The sequence below is a fragment of the Heterocephalus glaber genome, unplaced genomic scaffold (genome assembly GCF_053883595.1).
Source record: "Heterocephalus glaber isolate CG9 unplaced genomic scaffold, H.glaber_assembly_v1.0 deba00001666, whole genome shotgun sequence".
Lineage (NCBI taxonomy): Eukaryota > Metazoa > Chordata > Mammalia > Rodentia > Bathyergidae > Heterocephalus > Heterocephalus glaber.
In genome coordinates, this window is record NW_028258406.1 from 13,007,238 (window position 1) to 13,024,609 (window position 17,372).

The window sequence follows — 17,372 nt, forward strand, 5'->3', positions numbered from 1 at the left end:
AATATCAGACCTCCCAAATTTAAAGACCCAATCCAAAAATGGGCATCTGAAATGAACAGACATTTCTCAGACAAAGAAGTAGAAATAGCAAATAAATACATGAAAAAATGTTCAATATCACTGGTCATTCGAGAGATGCAAATGAAAACAACACTGAGATTCCACTTCACTCCAGAAAGAATGGCTGCTATCATGAAATCAACCAATAACAAATGCTGGCAGGGCTGTGGGGAAAGAGGATCCCTGCTCTACTGGTGGTGGGAGTGTAGACTGGTGCAACTACTGTGGAAATCAGTATGGAAATACCTCAAAGAACTAGGACTGGAAATCCCATTTGACCCCGCTATTGCACTGCTTGGAAACAACCCAAATGCCCATCAACTGGAGACTAGATAAAGAAAATGTGGTTTCTTAATAAAATGGAGTACTCCTCAGCCATAAAAAATGAGAAATTAGAGACATTTATAGCTAAGTGGATGCACATTGAGGCGATACTCTTAAGTGAAATAAATAGGACCCACATGAATAAATACCGAATAGTTTCTCTGGTGTGAGAAACTGAAAGTGTAAATGAGGACTAAATGTATAATAGGTCATGTGAAATAGGAAGAAAAGGGGCAAAGGGGAAGGAAGTGGGAGGGCTAGGGGAAAGGATAGAAGGGAATGGGATTAATATGAGAAAATGGAAAAATAGGAACAAAATCTTTGTAAATAGGGAGGACTGGAGGGGTTGAAGGGAGGGCTGGGCAAGGGTGAAAAATAAGAACCAAGAGAGACTATGTAAAGGTGCAAATTTCCAATGATGAATGTCATTATATTGTATACTAAAATGTACCAATGATTAGAATGAATAATCAATAATGCAAAATAGGAAGAAAAGGTCCAAAGGGGTAAGGGTAGTGGGAGGGGCAGGGGAAAGGAAAGAAGGGAAAGGACAAATGATGAGAAATGGAAAAAATGGAAATAAAGTCTTTGTAAATAGGGAAGGGTGGAGGGTGTGAAGGGAGGGTAGGAATGGGGAAAAAATAAGAACCAAGATGTATTATGTAAAGGTACAATTCCCAATGAGAAATGTAATTGTGTTGTGTACCTACAATGTACCAATAAAAGAATTTAATTAAAAAAAACAAAAAAGATCTCCTCTGCTCTGTTTTGTATTTTAGTACCAGGGATCGAACTCGGGAACTTCCGCTTGCAAGGCAGGTGGCAGTACCACTGAGCTAAATCCCTGGCCCCTCCTCTGCTCTATCTTTGCAGCCCACAGCTTTACTGGAGCTTCCTTTCTGGCCAAACTCAAAATGTTTTAAATGATTCTGTTGGACTCTTAATTCTCTTAATTCTGTTGTTCTTAATTCTCAACATAAATTTCACAAAAAGCCCCCAACAGTAGTCATGCCACTGCCTCAACATAAGACTGCCTTAAAATTTAGCACTCATTCCCTACTCCTAGTGCCCTTGAGCCTACCGTTGCACTATGAATCAATTCCAGGGTCACAGACTCTAGATCCGGCCACCTCTGAAGAAGCCCCACCCACATGAGGCTTTGTGGAGGACATCTAAAAACAAGCCATAACACCAAGCTTCCAAACTATGCAATCTATTTTGAACATTTTGAACACTTTGGTGCAAATACAGAAAACCCAACTAAACCTGGTCTTAAAGTGACAATTTTCTCAACAAGTTATTGGCATTTAGAAAGGTCAAAAATGGATTTTTCTTCATTAGATGAGATTACTTATGTGACATAACTATCTATTGCTATACGTGGACTTTATTTAGATCCTGACATGAACAAATTCTCTGTTAAAGTGTTTTTAGATCAAACAAGAGAATGTGAATATGGACTGGATATTAAATGGCATGAAAGGTTGTCAATTTGTTTTTGTTAAGAGTCACAATTGTGTGGATATGCTGGGGAAAATGTTCATATTTAGTAAGAACCCATACTGAAATAATCAGAGTGAAATGTCTTGATTTGTTTAAAAATATTTTATCAGAAAGAAAAAAACAGATGAAGAATTAAGACAAAAACTTGAAAATGGTTGGATCTGGATTTGGAGGATATGAAGGTTTACTGTGCTATCTTTTGTACATTTTAATTGCTTAAATCTTTAAATATAAAATTAAAGAAAAATTAAAATAAAGGGAGCTTTTACTCTCATGACCAAAAAGTTCAGAGGCAGGGTCAACTTCAATTGAACTGTTATGTAGTAGTAAACAGTATCATCAAGTATTTAATTTCCTCATGGTTTTCAATGATGTTTGCCTTATCCTAGGACCATCTCTTCTAATAGTAAGAATGTCATATGTCCTGGCTTGCTGGATAGTTATAGCTACATTATCATCCTAAATGAATTATTTATAGCACTGTTTTTTCTTGAAAGTATAACCTTGTTTTTGATGATAAATTAATGTTATCCTACTTCGTGGTTATCAAACAACCTCCAACCACAATTAGAATTTCTTGTTTCTCTCTTCATATCCAACTGAAGAGGAAACACTTTCCCAGAAACACTAAGCAAACTTTTCCTATAATCCCAGTGTCCCAGAAGGGCAAAATACTCACCCATGAAAGAAACATCATGACTGGAGTGATGGTGTGCATTGAGTGGCTTAGGTCAATCATAGCCCACCCTGTGAGTATGGGAGGGAGTTAATGCTGGGGTCCATGTTGGGAGGGGCTACAAGGGATTCAGTGTGATGAAGAAGGAAATAAGGTCACTATGCCCCTCCTTTCCATGTTCCCCACCACTGCTCTAGTTTAGTCCTCAACATCTCTTACTCAGACTATCGTGATTATTTTCTTACTGATTGGCCACATTGCTGACAGGATGCTCTTCCTAGCATGTAGATCTGATCATGTCACTAAAGGATTCAATGGTTTTTTGTGTTCTACCCTCACCTACAAAATAAACTCTAAATGCTTTTGCTTATCATATAAAGCTGTTCAGTGTCTGGCCTTTGGGTGTCTGTTTACCCTCATCCATCTTTATTCTTTTCTTTACAAATTTTCTTGTACCTCATTTCTTCATGCCAGCCCCATTCTTATAATGAAGGAAATTATATATTCATCTGTCCAGTGTCATCTTAAGAGCTAGTTTTTCTCACTCCTTCCTTAAATATTCTAGAGTCCTCCTTTGTGCCCTCTACACTTTGTCATACAATACAACCTTTTTTTCTGACTAGACCAGGATAGTACTTGATGGGTTAATCAAATCCAAGATCCTAATACTAGTGGTACATACTTTAAAAATTATTATAATTAATTAATTTATTTAGTGGCTCTAGGGATTAAACCCAGGTTCTTGTGCATGCCAGATAAAGGCTTTACCACTAAACTATATCCTGAGCTCCTTAATGATATGATATACACTTAAACATTTTTTAACATCATATATAAATCAGTTTTTCAATTTTTTTTCATTATCTCCTCCAAGGTGCTTTATAGATTTTTCCCTAATAACCATCTCTCTACCACAGTGAAATTTTAATACCCCAACAGACACATTGTGTATCTATTCATATACTCTGCATATTTGTAGGCCCAAAGCCTTTTACCTAAACAAAGGTCCTCTGATTCAGTTCTGTCTTGGATTTTTTCCATAATGATAATCCACCCTCTAGTTTCCTAATTTGGATTTGTTTAAAATGAAGAGAGAACAAGATATTTTAGGAAAAAACTGAGTGTAGAATCACATTCATTTTTTTCTGATTCTATTCTCATGCTCACTATTTAGCAACACTCTCTCTTTTTTTAAGAAATTGATTTATCAAGTCTTTCTAAGGCATTCAATTTCATACCTCCTCCTATGTGTGCTTCATTACTACATAATGTTTAATAAAATTTTATAATTTATTTTTAAAATTTTAACTTTTATTGGTACATGTTTGTAGTACAAGACAGCTGTTATGGCTTGTGTTTAGATGTCCTCCTCAAAGCCTCATTGGGTCATAGGTGGGCTTTTTCAGAGGCAGCTGGAGTGTGTGACCTTGGAATTGATTCATGGTGCAATGCTAGGCTCAAAGGCACTAGGATTAATGGTGTGAGTGCTGCCTTCCCTAAGTAATCTGGATAAGATAAAAGGGGCAGAAAGACACTGTTAAGGTCCCTTGTTGCTTTTGCTCCCTTGTGGGCACCATTAACTGTTCTTCACTGGAGCCAGCTGATTATAGACTGAAACCTCTATAAATTGTGAGCCAAATAAATCTTTCTTCCTTTAACTTTGAGTATTGAGTATTTTGTCTCAGCAATGAGTAAGACAATAATCATTGTGAATAAACACAGCTGTTAGTGAAATGTGGGACAGAAAAAAGAAAATACTAAGGAAATAACTAGGGAGGAGGTAATATAATGAAAATAGTAATAACACTATTGTATTACTGGGTATCAGGCACTGCTCTGAGAGCTTTAAAAAGTCCACTCATTTAATAATTTAATCCTCATAAGGTAGTTGTTATTGGCACCCTCTCTATTAATTAGGAAACTGAAACAGAGGTCATTTTTTTCCCTAAAATTCCTTACAAATAACAAATTTTTAAAAACAATTTTTACTGAAATGTTTCCAAAGTGTATTACTAATTCCTTCCTTTCACAAAGCCTGTTGAATATAATGTAATCTGTCTTTGAAGCAATGCAACTCATAAAAATAAGCCAATGAAAATTTAATGTGGTCTCCCTTTTGAGTTTCACAAAAATTGCTCCTCTTCATCAAGTCAGAATTTAGCTGAATGAGAAAGAGATCTTTGTGGGGAGAAAAAGTACTTTATTGCTTTTCCAGTATTTCTTTTATTATTTATTTATTTATTTGTTTGTTTATTTAGAGACAGGGTCTCACTATGTAGCTCAGGCTAGCCTCAAACTCAGTGATCCTCTTGCCTCAGCCTCCCAAGTGCTGGGATCACAGGCCTGGGCCACCACCCCTGGCTCTTCCAGTATTTCTATACTTTCTTGGCTGGTGAGAGTGAACCCACCAAAATCCAAAGGCTGGGGACCAAATAGTCTTGGAGGATGAGATTTTTCTTTAAAACTGGGTACTTTTGTGGGGGTAGATATCCAGGACAGCACTGGAACATGGGTCAGTCATGACTATACCTTGAGTCTGACCTGAGATGTAACCTTGCAGAGCTCACTCTCCCACACTGTGATATCCTGTCCCCTGCTTGGATCTCCTTTCCCACTTTTCCTGGCTTCTGCTCTGGAAACTTCTCTCCGGTTCTTGAGAAGGGCAGTTGTCCTAAAAAGAGCTAGCTCACCTGGGTCTTGCCCTAAGTGATCATTTTGTCCAAGCTAGCAGCCTGTGACTATTAGGAACCAGCTGCTAGGTACACCATAAACCTCCTATAGATTGTGTACTCCAAGGACTCATAAACCTTATTGTTTGCTTGGTGCTAAATGTCCAATGCCCGCTGTAATGCCTGATACCTAACAAATACTCAGTAAGTAGTTACTGAATAAATGAATGGATGAATGAATGGATGACTGACTTGTAGGCCCAAATCCATTTGCTTGGTTCACCAATATCCTTCATAGTTGTGGATTGGTTTAATAAAAATCAATTTCCATCATAAGGTCATGCCTCTGAAGAATACTGGAATATTTTTAATCCAGTCCTACATGCCCCATTTTTTATTTCTTTGCATTTTTTTCCATTTAAAATTTCTAGTCCTGTTCCTCTTCCATCTAAATTAATTTTACTTACTCTTTGCTGATCATTTCAGTAAAGGCTAAGCCTCCAACAGCCTTTCTCTGTTGAGCTGTTAAAAGTAGACATTCCCATCTGTAAACCCAAATACCACTGTGGTTGTTGCTTCCGTTTTCTTTTCTCCTTATAACTTTCCCGAGTCAGAATGTTGGTCAAATATGGCTCCTCTTCTACAGATAAGAAAGATTTGGAAAGGATAATGAGCATGTTCAGAGACACAAACCAGAAAAACGATGGCACATATGTTAGAACTCAGACTTCTTTACTTCCACTCCAACTTTCTTTATACTGCCCTACAATGCAAGTGCTCATGTTCTAGTATTTATTGTTATCACCATGTCAGTGTTATGTTCCCTCCTAGACTGTAAATTCCTCCCGCCCTAATTTCTTGGGCATGCTAATGATATTAATCATGAATAAATAGATCCTTAAAATTTTTAATCCTGGAAAAGAAAAAAATAATGAAAAGAAAGACTTCCCTTCTTGCAAGCTAATTTTGTAATGGGTATAAAGGGCAAAAGAGCTGCCACATCAGTACAGGAGTTGGAATACATTATACAAGCTTCAACTGTTGATTAATTTTTGTTCCAAAAATCTTGAGTTACAAATTAATAATGAAATGAGTCTTTCTATATTCAAGCTTGCACACAACCACTTATGGGAAATGAGATTTATTTATTTATTTATTTATTTTTACTTACAAATCTCTTTTCTGTAAATTCACCTCCAATATAGCCATTCATTTGGGGATAGAATAAGCAAATTGCCTCTTGCTGGTGGGAGAAATATGGCATTAAACACGTGAGAAGAAGGGCTGGAACTGGGTCAGGAACATTTAGGCCCATTCCCACCCTCCAGTACTACAGCTAGATTTCTTGAGCCTACGCTGGCCTGGCCTCTGATAAGACTTGCATCATCTAGGGTTTAAACCCAGCCCCCACCACACTACGGCCCAGGAGGCCCAGCCTTGGCTTTGAGCCTGTGAATCGAAGAAGGGGGAAACATTCTACGAGGAGCGCGGGGGGGGGGGGGGAGAGACAGAGAGAGAGAGCGCGCTCTTCTAGAGCTTCGTTTTCATCAACACACCAAATTGAAACAGTGTTTCCTGAGGGCGCGGAATTAACTCGCTTTTAGAGAAGTTTGTCCCTGCGGTCGCCTTGTAGGCGGCGCTGCGCGTCTCCAAAGACACTGCCATGGCTGCTCGCAGTGGCGTTGCCTCAGCCAGCGAGGGGCTGCGTTACGCAGAGTACTCGCCGCCTTCGGCCAAAAATCCCGACGCAGATATTGATCACCGACTGGTGAGTACCGAAGGCGGCCCCCGCCCCTCTCCGGATCTTGGCGCCCAGGCCTGCTCAGTTGGCGCCCCCGGGTACTCCTAATCCCCGCCTCACCGCTGTCCCGCTCACCCCTCGAACCCTTGTGCTCCTGCTCTTTCACCATCTCTGTCTGTGCCAGATTTTGTCTGGTAGCGTAGAAAACAAGTATTCTGAGGAGGATCTCTGTCTTCTCAGGGTGCTCCCAGTCTCGTCGAGGACACAGACTAGAAAATAGGCAGTAGCAGAGATGTACGATTGGTTCATTCAAGCTGAAAAGTACCGCTGGGAAAAGGAGGTGTCCAGTAGAAACATAATGCGAGCCTCACAAGTATTTTAAAGATTTTTTTGTGGCCCCATTTTTAAGTTTAATTTTTAAATTGATAATTAAAAACGTAAAAATTGTGCCTTTTTTTGGGGTGTGCCATGATGTTTAGATACATGTATACAGTGCGTAATGTTTAAATTAGGATAAAGACAACCATCTTCCTCAAACAAGAATAGCTATTTCGTTATGGTGAAAATTTCAAAATTCTTTCTCCTAGCTTTTTGAAATATAGTGCATTATAGTTATCTTTAGCTACCCAATTGACCCTATAAGAGTACATTAGAACTTCTTACTCCTATCTAACTGTAAGTTAGTATTCATTGGTCAGCTTCCCACACACACTCCACCAGCATTCTACTCCCAACTTATATGAGATCAACTTTCTGTTTCCACATATTCCACATATGAGTGAGACTATGCAGTCTTTCTGTGCCTGGCTTATATCACGTAATGATCTCCAGTTCCATCCATGTTGTGGCAAGTGACAAGATTTCATTCCTTTTTTATGGCTGAATAGTATTCCATTTTGTATAGGTACCACATTCTCTTTATCCATTTATCAGTTGATGGACACTTAGATTTTTCCATTTCTTAGCTGTTGTGAATATTGCTGAAGTGAACTTGAGAGTACAGATTTTTCAACATACTATTTCATTTCCTTTGAGTATATGCCCAGTAGTGTAATTTGTTGAGAACTCTTCACTACTGTTTTCCACAGTAGCTGTCTATACTCATTTAGATTCCTATCAACAGTGTGCAGGGCTTGCCAACCTTGTTATCTTTTGTCTTTTTGATTACAGCCATTGTTACTGGAGGTGATCCCTCATTGTGGGTTGTTTTTTTTTTTCTGTTGTGGTTTTCATTTACATTTGCCTGTGATGCTGAGCATTTTTAATACATCTGTTGGTCAGTTGTTGATCTTTTTTGGGAAATGTCTATTTAGGTATATCGTTCTTATTTTAAATCTAGTCCCTTATTTTTAGTTCATTGTATAGTCTGAATATTAACCCCTTTGTCAAATACATATTTTCTCCCATTTCTGTTGTCTCTTCACTCTGATGGTTGTTTGCTCTACATAAGTTTTTAGACTGATGTCCCATTTGTCAGTTTTTGCTTTTGTATCTTGTGTTTTGGGATCTTGTCCCAAAAATCTTTGTGGATTCCAGTGTCCTGAAGCATTTTCCCTAGTTACCTTTTAGTAATTTCAGTTTCAGGTTTCTTGTTTAAGTCTTTAATTCATTTTGAGTTGATATTTTTTAAACTGGTCAGAGATAAGGGTCTGTTTTCATATTTCTTTTTTTTTCTTTTAAATTCTTTTATTGGTACATTTTAGGTATACAGTGTGTTTACATTTATCATTGGGTGCTTGTACCTGTACATGATGTATCTTGGTTTTTATTTTTTCTCCATTACCTGTGCGCCCTTCACCCCCTTCACCCTTCCCTATTTACATAGACTTCATTCCCATTTTTTTTCTTTTCTCTTAATTTTTCCTTTCCCTTCTTTCCTTTCCCCTTCCCCTCCCACCACCCCTACCCCTTTGGACCTTTTTTTCCTATTTCAGATTATCAATAATTTGTTTTAATCATTATAATCCTTATTTACACTTTCAGTTTCTCACACTAGAGAAACTATTCGGTATTTATACATGTGTATCCTATTTATTTCGCTTAAGAGGATGGCCTCAATATGCATCCGTTTAGCTATAAATGTCTCTAGTTTCTCGTTCTTTATGGCTGAGGAGTGCATATGTATTCTATTTGACCTGAAGAATAATAGCATACAATCACTATAAAATTGAGATGTTTTACATTTTTTTTTACACTTTAGCACATCTGAATTCAGACTAGCCACATCAATTGCTCAGTAGCCACATGTGTGTATGGCTCTTATTGACCAGTGGAGTATCCAGAGATAAAGGGGACAGGGATTAGAACACGGGGAGCACCTTGTAAAACAAGAGAAAGAATTGGGAGAGCCGGGGATTTAGCTCAGTGGCTCCGCCGCCTGCCTCGCAAGCGCAAGGACCCGAGTTCCATCCCCGGTACCAAAAAAAAAAAGAATTGGGTTATCTTTAGTCATGGTACTATTTTGATGCCTAAAATGGCAGGGGATTGACAGATTGGGATATTATAAAATTTCCTTAGACTGAAAGAAGAATAGATTAGATGGAGAAAGCCTCTAAACATGCCTGTTTTATCCTTTTTACACTTCGTATTGCGTGCTACTCTAGTTCAGAATGATATATCTTACCTTTTAAATGCACAGAACTTATTGCCAATACCATTTGTTTGTGATAGCTTTTATGTTGACTTGTCATTTTTCAGCATTTTTTCTGTTTTCTAAGAGCAGAGATTAGATATTTACTTTTAGTAAGCACTCAATTTGTGAGGATTTAATTATTTAATTGATATATTTCTGGAACAGAGCCAGGTGGGCTTGCCTAGGAAGGTTTCAGAAGGCAAGTATACTCTCATTCAACACACATTTCTTAAGCACTGCTAGGTGCCAGGTAACATGCTAGGGTCTTCGAATACATATCTGAACAAAACAGGTATAAGTTTGAAGATATGCCAGCTGTGTTGGCCCATGCTTGTAATCTTAACACTCAGGAGGCTGAGGCAGGGAATCTCCAGGAGTTCGAGGCCAGTCTGGGCTAAATAGTTGAGTTCAAGGCCAGCCTGAACTACATTGTGAGACCTTGTCTCAACAAAAAAGTTTAGAGATAGGTCTCCCTATTTTGTCCAGGTTGGCCTCTTAACTCCTTATCCTGCCTCAGTCTCTTGAGTAGCTACAATTACTGGTGTGCACACCATACTTGGCATTAGCAAACTCTTCAACCTAGTACTATATCTGATTCATTCCTTACCACAGCCCTGTGAAGAACATCCTTTATAATCATCCCTTAAGAAACGAGGAAACAGATTCAGAAAGTTATAAGTAACTTGCCTAGGATCATTCCTTTAATAAACAGCAGACCCAGGATTCAAATTTTACACTTTGACTTCCAAATCTTATACTTTCCACTATGACTTGTTGGCTTGGATACGATTAGGTAGAATTTCTTTGTAGAGTTGTGAAAAATCTCAGTATCAAGCTGATTTGTAAGGCAGTTGGGAATGCTGTGGTTGAAGATAGAACTAATAGTAGTTTTTACAACTGTAGGTATCTTAATAGGAAGAAGACAGACTATGTAGAATACAAGATATTCAATACAATTAGGAGGCCCCTTTAGTAGTTCAGACCCGTGAAGGGTGAATTTCAGGCCAGTGATTCTCAATTTCTCTATTCCAGTGTCCATTTTATAACATATGCTGCACTGTGAAGTCTCCTGTAATATCCTGAAATCCTGAAATGAGATTAAATATAATTTTTTTAAAAACCAATGTGATATTCTAATTGAAACATAAAGGTGAAATATTTTATTAGAAAATAACATGTCTATGTAAATGCTCAATCATGATTGCGTCAGAAGACATAAATGAAGTGATGTTCTGGCATATTGCAACAATGCAAAGAATCACAGTATGTGGCAGCTACAAATGCAAACTATCAGATGTATTTACTATATTGGTATATCATATACTGTAAGGGCCATTTCATTAACAAATTGGTTTCCTCAAGTGGTAAACAGTAGAATTTTCAATTTATATAACAATTGCATTTAGAGAAAATTCAGTCTATACTAAAACACTACAAAATGATATACTTTTTATATAGTATGATTTTGGGTTTTTTTTTTTTTTTTTTGGTACCGGGGATTGAACTCAGGACTTTGTGCTTGCCATGCAGGTACTTTCTGCTAAGCTATATCCCTGGCCCTTTATATATGTTTATAAATAATTTTTTTTTTCTTTGAGACAAGGTCTTGCTATGTAATTCAGGCTGGCCTTACCATATAGCACAGGGTGGCCTCGAACTCTCAGTGACCATCCTATTCTGCCTCAGCCTCCTGAGTGCTGGCAGTACAGGCATGGGCCACCATACCCGACTTTATCAAGGAACTAAGAAAAAATTTCATGCTATTTAAGAATTAGTGACTGGGCATAGTGGTGCATGCCTGTAATTCCAGCACCTGAGAGGCTGAGGCCGAAGAAAAATACCTGAGTTCCAGGCCAGCCTGGGCTCTATGGTGAGTTCAAGGTCAGCCTGGGGGAGACCCTGTCCCAAAAAGAAAGAAATAAAGAATTAATGTACATTATTCTGTTGAATAGATTAAAAATGTAGGCGTAATAACTATGTGGTACCGTGGACAAATGATATTTTACATTTGTTTATTAACAGTGGAGGTTATGGTCAGACTTGGCTCTGGCAAAGCTGGTTCTCATGCAAAAGAAGAAAAGAAACTTTAAGAAGGGAATGCTAGCAATTTTTAAAGCAGTTTGGACAAAACTTACTTTGTATGAAGTGGCGGTCTTTTAATTTCTAGTACTTCCTGGAAAGTATAATTTATGGTATTAATAGGATCATATAACACATAAGAAAATAAACTATAGGTATGCTTCATTATAAGCAAACCTGAAACATGTTAAACATGTAAATTATCAGACATTTATTCATTAACAAAAAATAAACACTTCTAGTTTTATGTCCTAAAATATATTTGAACATACTTTGAAACTTTTCTTGGCAATCACATGGGTTATAATTGTATATCTATATTTTAACTTTGATTCTTTTCTTGATGCTCCCTATACCATAGTAGGGAGCTAGAATGTAAGCTCCATGGACAAGGAACTTTATTTGCTCTCTGGTATGTATATCCACCATTTGTATTGGTGCCTGATATGTGTGGTAAGCATTGGAAACAGAAATTGTTGAATAAACTAATATGATTTTGGAATAGGAAGGAATGAGAATAATTCTGTGAGTGAATAGAGACAGTAAGAATTTCCAGTTGCCTACCAATGAGTACTGCAAACACAAATACAAATTTCAGCATATCTAAAGTGTGGATCAGTCTCTCCCCAAACACTATCTTCTTATTTCCCCTATCTTGAATAATGCCATCATCAATTCTCCTCCACCTCAGTCAAGTCTTTTAGTTATATAGACTGGACTGTGTAATTTCTCTCCCCTTCCCTCCCCTCCTTTCTTTCTTGTTTTTTTGTTTGTTTGTTTGTTTGTTTGTTTTGAGACAAGGTTTCCATGTAGTTCAGGGTGGTCTGGAACTCAGCCCACGCTGGCCTCAAACTCATGACAATCCTCCTGCCCCAGCTGCCCATGTGCTGAAATCACAAGTATGCATCACCACACCTGGCTAGGACTGTGTAATTTCTTTCTGGCTCTGTCTTCCCGTTGCTATTCTCTTGGTCTTTATCATCTTTCTTCTGGCCTATCATAATAGTCTTTCAAAATAGGTCATTTTGCTTCTTGTACTTTGCTCTTTCCAAACATCACACTGTCACCAATTATTTTTCTGCAATACAGACATAATAATGGTACCACCTCTGTTTAAAAGTTACCAACACCCAAACTTCTCAGGGTAGTATACAGGACTCTTCATGTACTGATCCCCAAATTGTGTATTGCCCAACCACATTTTCTGTCCCCTGGACTACACAGGACTCTGCTGTAGTTGCATTGGACTACTTTCATTTCCCTAATGAAGTTTCTATGTCTGACTTTTCTGTAGCTTTCTCTTTTTGTTTTGTTTTGTTTTGTTTGGTACCAAGGATCAAACTCAGGACCTTGCGCTTATGAGCCAGGCACGGTGCCACTGGGCTAAATCCTCGGCCTGTAGCTTCCTCTTTTGACTGAAATTCTTTGCCAGGTAAACTTCTACTTTTTAAGGCTCAGCCTACATATTCAAAGTCTTCCCAGTTCTTCTTCCCTGGTAGAAGAAAGTTGATTTACCTATGTATTTCCATAAATAACAACCTTGTATTACAGTATTAATTATAATGTATCAAAACTACTGTATTTATGTCCATATTTGTATAAACACTTAGAATGTGAAGTCCCCAGGGAAAAATACTTTATATGCTTCTGTCATTGGCACTGTAATTGACACATAGCAGTTACTTAGTTTTTTATTAACTTCTGTTATATAGAATAATTTAACAAATAGGCGTGGGTGTTTGATTCTACTATCTTAGTGATACAGTACATGTATTTTTTTCTGTGAGATTTTCTTGTGTTATCCCCTAAGGAGGAATAGGAATATGTCTGTGTTGTTTGTCTTGCTCATTAGTCTTTCCCCAGAACTTAGCATAAACTAAAGAAATATATATATTTATGTGATAAATAAATATTTGTTGAATGAGAGAATAGTTTCCATCTTTTCTTTCTCCATCACAACTCCCATCCTCCCTTTAGAGTAAGAAGAATAGTTTATTCCCATTTTAGTTTCCCTCTTATAACTATTGTCTTTCTTGAGCTCAAATGTTGTATTCTCAAGCATTTTAACATTTTATAACACTTTCAGATAGTTTATATTTATCTAGAAGGTTGTTTACTGCTTATACTGCTGGGGAGAGTAAAATGCCTTAAGGAATTTGTAAACAATTTTGATGCTTTTGTTTTTTAAACCCTAGCAGTAGCATCTGCAATGGAGTGGGCTGCTTTCCAAGTTTTCAGAAATTTTTTGATTCATGATAGTAAAACATTCAAAGTAATTTTTCTACCCCCCCCACCATGTTTGAAACTAGTTGGTGCTAAGACACCTGACGTGACTGACTCACTTGTTATTTGCTGACATTATTTCAATACTATCTCTTCTCCTTTTTGATATATCTTTTAAACTAGAATTAGATATTCTTTTTTGGCAGGAACCAAGTTTTAAGGATATTTATTCTCTTAGCTCCCAAATAGCATCAGACACATAGTTGCTACTCCATAAATCTTTGCTAAATGATTATATTAACAAATGAATGAAACACCTGGCTTGGAGAAAAATAGAGAATTAGAGAAATGTTGAATTTAGAAATTGAATTTAAGAAATTAGAAAAAGTAAAATAAGACTGTTTCTCTTCTTTGACTCTTAAGGGTCAAGACAGACCCAAATATAAGCACCTAATAAATATTATGTTTAATCAGAATACACATAATTCTCTGAGTTCTTTTGATATGCTTTTCCAAATTTTGGTTATTTATTATACCTCCAGTAGCACAGGCAGATTCCAACTTGGAAACAGTTTCTATGTTTAAAGTTTGTTAATTTAATCCAGTTGAATATATTTTTGGGGAACATTAAATATATGGAAGGTCTAACTAGGTGTATGTGGAAGATATGAATAAACCAGGATTGCCACTCCCAGGGACAGCAGACAGGAAACATATACTGTAAAGTGTGAGGTGGTAAACATTTTAGGCTCTGCAGCCCTGTTACAACTACTTTGTTGTTGTAAACACAGCAATAGACAGTACATAAATGTGGCTGTGTTCCAGTAAACCTCTATTGACAAAAACAGGTGCTCTAGAAAGCAAAGTTGGATCAAATTTAAATAACCAATTAAAGATAGGCCCTTTATTAAGTGCTATAATTTTTTTGTTCATTTAATACATATTTATGGCTTTACACTTTATTAGATAAGACATTGAGACTGAGACTAAGTGCTGTAGTAGATACAAAGATGAATCAGGCATAAATTTTGTCCTCAAGGAACTTGTCCAGTCCACAAGGTTGGGAACTCCTCAGTAGCAGATATCATATTGGCTTCATTTTGATAATGATCCCTAGGGCCAAGCACAAAGCAGGTTGTAGATAGTCAGTGTCTTTTCAAGGATAAGTGAATGAAGGATGAAGCAACAGGTGTCTCAAGAGAAATATATGGATAAAATGCTTGAGTTCAAAAGAATGATCCACTGTTTAAGATTTATGAAAAATCAGAACTTTATAGAAGGTGAATGAAGGAGCCAGGCTGTTTTTTTTTTTTTTTTAAGACAGGGTCTTGCTATGTAGTCAGGCTAGCCTTGAACTCAGTGTAGCCCAGGCAGGCCTCAAACTTGTGGCAATCCTCCTGCCTCAGCCCCCTTCGTGCTGGTATTATAGGGGTGTGCCACCATGCCCAGCTGAACCAGATCTTGAGAAAGGGGCAGTATATGAGCTAATTGGATAATCCATTTCAGTCTTTCCCTCTGTTCTAGAAGATTTATAATCTGCTACTTAGAAACAATGGGAATATCTTGAACTTAAACTTAATCATATTCATTATCATTTTTAAGTTTCAACAAAATATTACTGACAGGTTATTATTTGTATTTTCTCAGTATGATTAAGATTTTTCACTGAGTTTTTTATAGAGAGTACTGGGTATTTGTAGTATAAATTCACTTTTAGCTAGTGTAAGTTTTTTTTCTTCTGAATTTATTGTCCTAAACAATTCTACCCAGTCTTTCTAATGTAATGTCTTTTATAAGAGGAAAAATTTAGATCTATCTCCTGTTCCCATAATAATCAGTGATATTTTCTGTTGTCATTGAAGACATAAAAATAAGATGTATAAATATTTTGAGTTCATTGTATATAAGTAAATAGCTAAGGAAGAAGAAAACTAACATTTAGTATATGTCTGCTTTGTAACAAGTACTGTAATAATATTTTCTCTTTTCTCATAACAATCCTGTGAAGGTAGATTCTACTTTTCACTATTTTATATTACACATAAGAAAACTGGGTCTTAAAGAAGTAAACTGTGTCAAGGGTGTACTGATAGAAGCAACAGGACTAAGATATGAAGCCAGTTTGTTTTTTTGAGACAGGGTCTTGCTATGTAGACCAGGCTGGCCTTGAACTCACAGTGTAGCCCAAGCTGGCCTCAAATGCAGTGATCCTCCTGCTAGAGTGCTGGAATTACAGGTGTACACCACCATACCCGGCCCCACACCAGTGTTAACTCCAAAAGTCCTTGACTTTTTTTTTTTACTGTATCACATTGTTTCATCATTTAGATATCAGAATGCAATCCACTTCCAAGAAATGATTTAAAGTCTTGTTTTTTTGTGGTAATTTTTAAGTTCTTCAAATGCTTCAAGGTATATTTTAAAATTCTTAAACTTTAAAGCAGAGTTCATTTTATTTCACTTTAACTCAAAAAGGAAGGAAAGAATACTGTATGATGAAAATTTAAGCTGAGTTTCACTAGTCTAAGAAATTTCTGCCTTAAAGTAAGTAGGCTAAAAGAGAGGATGAATTCTCATGCATGAAGAAATAAGAAAAGCTACAAAATATTGCAGGTAAGATGTATATCTGACAAAGGCCAGGAAAGAGGGTTTCAGGGGTTCTTTCCAGAGTCTTCAAAGTCAGTATAATAAAAGCTTGTAGGAGTCCTTGATAAGAAAGAGGCTAACTAGAGGCACAGGCATAGCAGGATCATTTTTATGATCAGCATACAAATTTAAGTGCAAGGACAAAAACGGAGATACCAAAAATCAGTGCACTTGTTTACATTGAAGAATGTCAACAATTAATTTTTCTTTTTTTGGTACCAGAGATTGAACTCAGAACCTTGCGCTCGCCAGGCAGGTGTGGCACAGCTGAGCTACATCCGCAGCCCTCAAAAATTAATTTTTAAAGCTTATTTAAAGTAGACAGGTCAGAGGATTTTCTGACTTAAAAAGTTAAAAGCTTTTGAACTCTTCTGACCAGGTGGGATTTTTCTAAGATTTTTTTTTCTTTTATATTAAACTTTATTCCCTCCTTGATTTTAAAGTAAATAATTACATAATACTATCATTTGGTAATTAAAGTAGCTACCATTTATTAAGTGTTTATCATAGGCCAAAAACTTGGTGGTATATATGATTGTCTTAGTTTATAAAAATTGATGCCAACCCAAGGAATTAGCTAGATATAATTATCTTCCTTTCAGATGAGGATGTAGACCGTGTATGGACAAGTGAGAAATGCACAGAGGTCAAATGACTTGGCCACAGTCGTGGAGCTGACAAGTACAGAGCCAGACCTCAGACTATATTTCTTTCACTCTGAAGTCTGTGATCCTGTCTTAAGACTTTATTTTATTGAAAACGGGTAGATACTAGGAATATAGAACTTTATTGATGTATTGATTTACCTTATTTCATTTT

At 36.9% G+C, this 17,372-nt stretch overlaps 1 protein-coding gene across 2 annotated transcripts in view; it reads left to right on the plus strand.

Annotated features, from left to right (window-relative positions):
- Positions 1-17,372, plus strand: part of Dnajc15 (DnaJ heat shock protein family (Hsp40) member C15) — a 119,149-nt gene that overhangs the window by 27,889 nt on the left and 73,888 nt on the right. The window contains exon 1 of one of the 2 annotated variants that reach the window (XM_004844243.4): positions 6,674-7,000. The exons of the other annotated variant lie outside the window; for it this stretch is intronic. Coding sequence (XP_004844300.1) covers positions 6,896-7,000 — 105 coding nt within the window. The 5' untranslated portion in view covers positions 6,674-6,895. Of the gene's footprint in view, positions 1-6,673; positions 7,001-17,372 lie in introns of those variants that run through there. 2 annotated transcript variants of the gene reach the window in all.